Genomic DNA, 8,819 nt, shown 5'->3' on the forward strand with positions numbered 1-8,819 from the left:
GATGCTCAAAATATTCAACAGGATTATAGTGTAAAGAAAATAACCCAAGTGGGTTGAAGGTATTATGCCAGATGTAATCACAAGAAAAACGTTTTCCAAAATAGGAATCATAGAATTTTAAAGGTGCAGGATGATAATCAGCATTGGTTCTTTATGATAACTGCATGCTATTCCTCTATGGCTAGTGATGAAAATCTATTTCCTAATGAAAGCTGAAGCACCCTGAAAGAATTGCCCATAGAAGCGAAGATTTGGTTAAAGTAAATACATTTTTTTTAAAAATACACAGGAAGTAATTTCATATTATGTCTTCCATTTTCCATATTGTGTCTTAAATATTAAGGAGATTGAATTATGTACAGAAGCACATTTAGGACTGAGGAAAGTTTGATACAAACTTTCATTATTTTAAATTTTGCTTTTCAAAAGTAGCTCTCTAAATTTAAGGATTGATTTCTGTTATGTAGGATGATTCTCAGCTGAAAAGTTTTCTTAGGGCTTGCTTTATGTCTTTATTTCTAAGACTGTAGATAAAAGGATTCAGCATGGGTGTGGCTACAGTGTACATCACTGAGGCGATTGCAGTGGCCCTGGAGTTTTCAATAGTAGCCGAACTAATATAAACCCCTAGACCTGTCCCATAGAACAAGGAAACCACACAAAGGTGAGACCCACAAGTGGAAAAAGCTTTATATTTGCCCGCAGCTGATGAAATTTTCAAAATGGAGGAGACAATCTTTGTGTAAGAGAAAAAAATCCCAGTGAGTGGAATACCACCAAAGAGTCCAAATGCTAAAAACATGACTAAGTCATTGAGGAATGTGTCAGAACAAGCAAGTTGGACTACTTGATTAAGTTCACAGAAAAAATGGGAGATTTCCAATTCTGTACAAAAAGAGAGTCTCAAAACCATTAAACCATTTAATACAGAGTGCATAAATGACAATACCCAGGAGACCAGAAGCAGGAGGACACAGAATCTTGGGTTCATGATGCCCATATAGTGCAGTGGGTGACAGATGGCCACAAACCGGTCATAGGCCATCACTGCCAATAGGAAGTTGTCTAAGGCCACAAAGAGCACGAAAAAATGCATCTGTGTGATGCAGTCTTCATATGTAATGACTTTGGTCTGCATCTGGAGGTTCATCAGCATCTTTGGGACAGTGGTGGAGGTCAAACAGATGTCAGCAAAGGAGAGGTTGGAGAGGAAGAAGTACATGGGTATGTGGAGGTGGGAGTCTGTGGCGATGGCCAGGATGGTGAGCAGGTTCCCAGTGAAGGTGACCAGGTACATGGAGAGGAACAGTCCAAAGAGGAGGGGCTGCAGCTCTGCCTCTTCAGAAAGCCCCAGAAGGATGAATTCTGGGACATGAGTTTGGTTTCCTGGTTCCATTTGGCTGATGAGACTACTGGGAAAGAGAAAAGAGCACCGCAAAATCTGCCATAAGCTATTAACAGTAGTTTAAGGGATATACTGTCATTTATATTTTAAAGTTAGTTAATTAATCCCTGTTCACATCTGTATAGCTCATGTTCTTGAATCTCATGTGCTCAATATTCTCTTTGATGTTGTAACTGTCTAGCTGTCCTTTCTTCTAATACCATCTTTTTTTGTAAAACATATTTCTCTACAAATTCCTTAAGACTTTGATTGTTCATTCAACAAATGTGTTTGACCAAATATTTCATGCCAACTGCTCTTGAAATTTGTGGGGACCTCAGTGAAAAAATTAAAATTCTTACCCTTATTTGATGTAAACAAAACTCAGAGGGTTATGGAGGAAGGAGGTATAGAAACAGGAAACAAAAAGAGGCAGTGGGATCAGCTATGACACTTCGGGGAAATGCAGTGGACGACTTGAAGCAGACGGTGTGTGATTTCTTGAATGCTGGTCGGGTTTGTAAACTACGTAATTTACAGTGAGACGTAAGGCGGGTATAGAGTAAAAAGAATTGCTTCTTAGTATTAGCATTTCGGGTAAAGAGGCTTACAGCAGAAACCTGAATGCAGTCAGGGTGCTAGTCATGAGAAGAACATATTGTACAGAGACAGCGCCTGTGCTCCCCCCAACACAAGACTATTCCTCACCCCTCTGACACCACGGTGGATGGTGTAACTGAGCGTAAAAAAGGAATCTGGACTGAAGTTGTAGTTAAAAATGATGGGAATATGGGATCAGATGGTTATGAGGTTGTAAAAGACTCCATAATTAAGAACTTAAATGTCATTTATTATTTTTGTATGCATTATTTTAACACAAGACATTATAGCATATCCAATTGTATTTTACTGAGCTGCTAGGTGGTGCAAATGAGCAAGCACTTGACTACTCATCAAAAGTTTGGTATTTACAATCAACACAGAGGGATCTAACGGCAAACCTGGTGATCTGTTTCCCAAAGGTCACAGCCTTGAAAATCCCAAAGCCCAGTTTGACTCTGCACACATGGGTTCATCCAGAGTTGGAATTGATTTGATGACAGCTAACAGCATTAATATTGTTATATGATACAATGGAGTGTTATTTGTATATACTAATATAATGTACATGAATGGTATATAATTCAGCCTTACACAAAATTTACTCTTCCCTCAGTTTCTAGGTGGTATAGTTTTTCCCTTTTTGGACTGTAGACGGCAGCTTAAGGTGTCTGCTCATCATGTATCTCATTTACTGATAACTGCTCCTGTTCTCTCCACGTTGATCTATGATGGTGTGTTATGGAGGCTGACCCAATTCAACAACAAAAAAGGACTAAATAAAAAAAGAGCCGGTTTCAGTTTCCTGTGAAAATTGAGTTGAGAGTAAGTAACCCAAAACCCGGTCTTTGGGTATTTCAAAGAACAGTAATCCCTTGGGCAGAGAATTTATTTATGGCCATCTTCTGCCATGTGATAGAAAACCAGTCTACTGAGAAGAAGGAAGGAAGGAAGGAAGGAAGGAAGGAAGGAAGGAAGGAAGGAAGGAAGGAAGGAAGGAAGGAAAGAAGGAAGGAAGGGAGACAACAGGGGATGAAAGGAGATTATTACAAACTATGTAAGAATCAGAGAAAGAAGGTTATATAGCCTAGTTCTAAACCCTACAAAACCCAGAAAAGTATAGGTAGTGGAATAACCCAGGTAGATACATATTTTCATATGTGTGATATAAATGGATTCTGATGCACACATATAAAAATAATATTACAATATTAGTAATTAACTGAAATATTAATATATAGAAAAATTGAGGAGAATTTCTAAAAAGAACTTCATTTAATTCCTTTTCCAAAATTCCGTGCATTTAAGAGTCATTTTGATATTAAATGCAGTACTTGTTTAATGGATTCTACAAGTTTTAAAAAATAGCTATGATATAAATTCTCTATAATCTTTTATTCTGTGAAGCCAGTGGTATCCTAATATCAAATCCAGGAGTCCTGGTGGGAGAGTGGATTATCATTAAGCTGCAACTACAAAATCAACAGTCTGAAATCACCAGCCACTGCATGGGAGAAAGATGAGACTTTCTGCTCCATCAACAGTAAAAGTCTTGGGACCTCATGGGGACAGTTATATTCTGTCCTACAGGGTCTCTATAGATTCAAAGGCAATGGGTAATATCAAAACCAAGTATAACTATATAACAAAGGAAGACTATAACTCGCTATTACCCATGACAATAAATGCAAAATTCTCCAACAAAATACTAACTAATTGAATCCAACAATGTATGACAAGAATAATATGTTACAACTAAATGATGTTTATTTACACAATGGGAGAGTTGTTCAAAAACTGAAAATCAGTTCATGTAATATACTACATCAACTAGTCAAATAAAAAATGAAGTATAGAAAAATTATCATCGACTAAAGAAAAAAGTCAAATCCCAATATGGATTTGATAGCATTCAAAGTATTACTTACATTTTAATCCTCCCCCCCAAAATTGAAATATGTTTTAAAAGTTTGCTTGAGAGAGTACATCTGTGAAACTTACCACTAGACTCATGTTTAATGGTAAAAACGTAGACATTTTTCCTTTGGGATTTATAACAGGGCAAGGATATCATCTGTTAACACTCTTATTTAAATGCAAGTCCTAAGAAACACAGTAACATAAATTTTAAAAATGAAAGCCACACAGACTGGGAAGGAAGAAACAAAGCTCTCTTTGTTCACAGAAGACATCACAGTCTATGTAGAAAATCCAGAGAAATAGTCATAAACATAAACTAATAAGGAGAGCAAAACGATAGGTTGCAAAATAAAGATATAAACACCACTAAATTTCCACATAACAATAATAAACAGTAACATAGCAAAATGAAATTCTGCAGCCATGGCAATAATAGATTAAATTGCAGACAAAATCAATTGTCTAAAAGCTACATGGTACTGATGAGATAAATGAAAGGAACAACTACATAGATAGTCTCTGTTGTTCATGATTTGGAAGAATCAGCAGTACTGTGAAATGTAAAATCTTCCCAACTAGATCCATAAATGTAATGCACTTCTACTCAAGATCTAAACCAGTTTATACCTATTGAAAAACTGATAGTTGAAGTTGATACTTAAACCTGTGGTCTTCGTCCCCAAACCAAGAAAACAAAATTAAAAAAATGTTAAACGCCAATCTCCTCACTAAACATCAGACAGATACCAAGTGAGAAACATTTTACATAACAGTTCACCAACACATGTTAACAGATGGTCATCAAACAAGGAGAAATATCAGGGAACCTGTCACAGCCACAGGAGTCCAAGGAAGTCTGACAAACAAATGCAGGATTCTGGAGAGAGATGAATATAGGCAACTAAGTGAAAGGTTTATGGGAAATGTCTTTACTGTATTTGTAATTTTTCAATTAAAAAAAACACACAAACAAACCTGTTATCTCTATAGCTTCACCCATGCTGGGTTGCAAGTCTCAAAGAACACAAGAAAATACATACCCAAGAGTCAAGAGAGTTGCCAACCATGACAAAATACAACAGATATAAATCCCAATATATAATATAGATAATACTAAAAATATTAACAATCCAATCAAACACAAAGTAGAGAGAACAAGTGATAAGCTTTTAACCATTGAAGTCAAATTTATCATTTTATCATCTCTACAAGACTGTTGGATATATAGATGATTCCTATCTCTCAAGTATGGTCAGAGACAATAACAAGAATGAGAGTTCCTGCTGGGGATGGCAGGGGACCTAGATGGGGGCAGGGGAAAAGGTAAGAGGAATCTGACCTCAAGAAGTACAAAAAAAAATAAATGCTTTGAAATTGATAATGTACAACATTGCTTGATATGATTGAACTACGGAATGGTATGATGTTTGGATTGAGTCCTAACACAGTGGTTTAAAAGAAAGAAAAATACATTACAATAAGTTACTATTAGAAAAACTGCTGAAAGACTAAAGTTAAGTAAAAATTCTAAAATTAGTCATTTGCAAACACCTTGAAAACAACAAGCTGTGAACTTGACCCAGAGTTCAATACCTGCCTTGGAATAGAAAAATCACAGCTTTAACTTGCATATTCTGGATCTCTTAAAAACCAAATTCTGATGCCAATTTTATAGAACGATTTTAAAAAATGACTTTTTGGAATTTGTAAATAAATAAATAAAGTAATTTAAAATATCAAGCTGCATCATATTACTCGGTGGATTTTTGGGTGTGGTAGTATAACTCAAAACCTCACAGATTCATCTCCCACTTCTACTGTGATTTTTTGACTCTCTATGGGTTTCCCAGGAGCAGGAGTCTGCTCTGCATATGGATCCAAAGGCGAGTCTGACTGCAGATATACTGTGCTGCTACTTCTGCCTTGACGTTCCGCTAATTTCCACACTCCGCTAATTTCAGAGTTTTCCATCTTTAGGCAATACATACAGCTGTGTGTTACATGGCTGATGCCTACCTCTCCACACTCATGCTTCACTCTCCATTCTTGCTTTCATTGTACATCAGTTATTAATTATGTGCAATTTCCAAAGCACACCATAAGGCTTCAATAATCCCAACATTACTCCCCTCTTGTCTCCTCTTTCAAAGCTCAGTGTGACCATCATCTCTCTGTGAAACCTTCAGTAAAAGTCCCCAGGAAGGGCAACAACATCATGATGCATTTCAGTAGGATTGCAGAGCCGGGATAAGCACGCACTTACCATCTGTTGCCTTACATAGAATGTGTGATACTTACAAGAAGAGAAAATGTCTACACATTTCTTTGTGTCCAGCCTATAATTTAATGTAAATAAGAGTTCTGTGAGTGACTATGTGAAGAAATAGTTGAATGAGGTTAACGGACACGTTAATGCTGTGAAGCAAGGAAGGCTGTTGAGAGAAGGAGGTTGCAGGAATGAGAGCCAGGGTAAGACAGATCAGAGAAAGAAGACATTGTCATGTAGCCAGAATCAGTCTCTAGAACCAGAGACTCTAACTTATCAGGACTTTATCCATTAAACTTGCTCTTATTTGTTATACCTACTGATCCGCCTACAGATACTACCAATAAGAGAGGGCCATCACGCATCACCAATCTCCGGGCACTCGCGATGATGTTGTACCTCATCCAGAGAAGACTTCACCAGTGCTGTTTTTCCCATGTACCACTGCTAAAGTTAGATGTTGTGCCCCATAAACAACATGGAGATGGACCCACTCATGAGGCTTCTAGAAGGTACACTTGTGTTTTCTCATCACATTAGATGAATCGAGTAGATCTGAGTCAGCGTAGAAGAAGTATTTACAGTCCTTTGGCTCTAGTGGATGAAATCCCTTGTGCCTCGTTAATGAAGTATTCTTTTGTCTTACATTCCCTGAGAATTTTATTTCTCTGGGGCTAAGAGAACAAAACTCAAGTTTGTGCCATGTTGACCCTTTGGGAGAGAACGTGGAGCTCCGTGTACAGCTTTCTCCCATTGGACTGCCTCTTCCCAGAAGGTGGTCATCTTTATTGTGCTGTGTCTCCAGAATGCAGAGTAATGTCTAATGATCACTCTCAGATGCATTTCCTTCTCCAAAGACCTAAAGAAAACAGCTGGACATCATTTACCAAAATGCCAGGGTTTTAGGATGCACTACTGATCACATAGAGTCCCACCAGTCTTACTAGTGTTTTTTAAAATCATTTTATTGGAAGCTCATACAATTCTTATCACATTCCATACATACATCCATTGTGTCAAGTACATATGTACATTTGTTGCCATCATCATTCTCAAAACATTTGCCTTCTACATGAGCCTTTATTACACATTCATTAAGACATTGATTGCCGATTCAACAAATGTGTTTGACCAAATATTTTATGCCAAGTGTTCTTTGTAGTTGTGGGAACAACAGTGAAAAAAAATGAAACGCCTTACCCTTATTTGATGTGAACAGCATAAGATCTAACTATTGGGCTCCCCACTTCCAGAGTTAGGAAGAGTGATGAAATTTGAAAGACACAAGGAAACAATTGGTCCAATGGACTCATGAGACATGCAAATAGCAGTCATGTCTGGAACTGAACTCTCCTCCTTGTATCAATATTCAACTATGTAAATTCAAGAGGGCAGCACTTGCACAGGACTGAAATTCAGATGGGAAAGAATGAAGGAGGAATAAAAACAGGACACACAAAGAGGCAGTGGGATGAGCTATGACACATCAAGGGATTTCAATGGATGAAATAAACCAGAATATGCGTCATTTCTTGAATGCTGGTCAGGTCTGTAAACCAGGTGATTTATGGTGAGACATAAGCAAGTTACAGAGTAAAAAGAAATGCTTCTTAATATAATCCCTTCTGATACAGAGGCTTACAACAGAAACCTGAATGCAGTTAGGATGCTAGTCACGAGAAGAACACGTTGTACAGAGACAGCGCCTGTGTTCCCCCCGACACGGGACTATTCCTCATCCCTCTGACACCACGGTGGATGGTGTAACTGAGGTGCAAAAAAGGGATCTGGACTGAAGTTGTAGTTAAGGTGATGGGAATAAGGGATCAGATGGTTATGAGTTTGTAAAAGACTCCATGATAAAGAACTTAAACATCGTGTACAATTGTCATATGTATTGTTATACCACACCACATTATATCATATCCTATGGCACTATACTGAGCAATCGCTTGACTACTGGCTAAGAGTTTGTCATTTACAATCAACACAGAGGGATCTAAAGGCAAGCCTGGTGATCTGCTTCCCAAAGGTCACAGCCTTGAAAATCCCAAAGCCCAGCTCTACTCTGCACATGTGAGTTCATCCAGAGTTGGAATTGACTTGGTGACAGCTGACAACATCAATATTGTTATGTGATACAATATGGTGTTATTTGTATATACTAATATAATGTACATGAATAGCATAATTTAGCCTTTCACAAAAGTTACTCTTCCTTTAATTTCTATGTGGGTACAGTATTTCCCTTTTTGAACTTTAAATGTCAGGCTAAGGTGTCTGCTCAATTTATATCTCATATACTGATAACTGCCTCTGCTCTCTCCACATTAAACTATGATGATGTGTTATGGAGGCTGAGAAAATTCAGCAACAAAAAAACACACTAAAAGAAAATGTCAGTTTCACTCTCCTATAAGACCTGAGTTGAGATACAATAATCTAAAATCAGGTATTTGGGCATTTCAAAGACCAGTAATCCTTTGGGAAGATATTTTAATGTGGCCATCCTCTGCCTTGTGATAGAAAGCCAGAGTACTGAGAGGAAGGAAGGAATGAAATAGACAAAGGAGGAGGAAGTACACAAAAGGGGAGGAAAGGAAATCAGTATAAGAATCAGAGAAAGGAAGGTTATATTACCTAAACTTC

At 37.5% G+C, this 8,819-nt stretch overlaps 1 protein-coding gene across 1 annotated transcript; it reads right to left on the reverse strand.

Annotated features, from left to right (window-relative positions):
- Positions 1-475: 475 nt before the first annotated feature.
- On the reverse strand, positions 476-1,297 carry LOC142450472 (olfactory receptor 7A10-like). Its single transcript, XM_075552465.1, has one exon. It carries the CDS (start codon positions 1,295-1,297, stop codon positions 476-478), a length of 822 nt encoding a protein of 273 aa, XP_075408580.1.
- Between the last annotated feature and the right edge of the window lie 7,522 nt (positions 1,298-8,819).

This window comes from Tenrec ecaudatus, chromosome 1, assembly GCF_050624435.1.
Source record: "Tenrec ecaudatus isolate mTenEca1 chromosome 1, mTenEca1.hap1, whole genome shotgun sequence".
In the NCBI taxonomy this organism is placed as follows: Eukaryota; Metazoa; Chordata; class Mammalia; order Afrosoricida; family Tenrecidae; genus Tenrec; species Tenrec ecaudatus.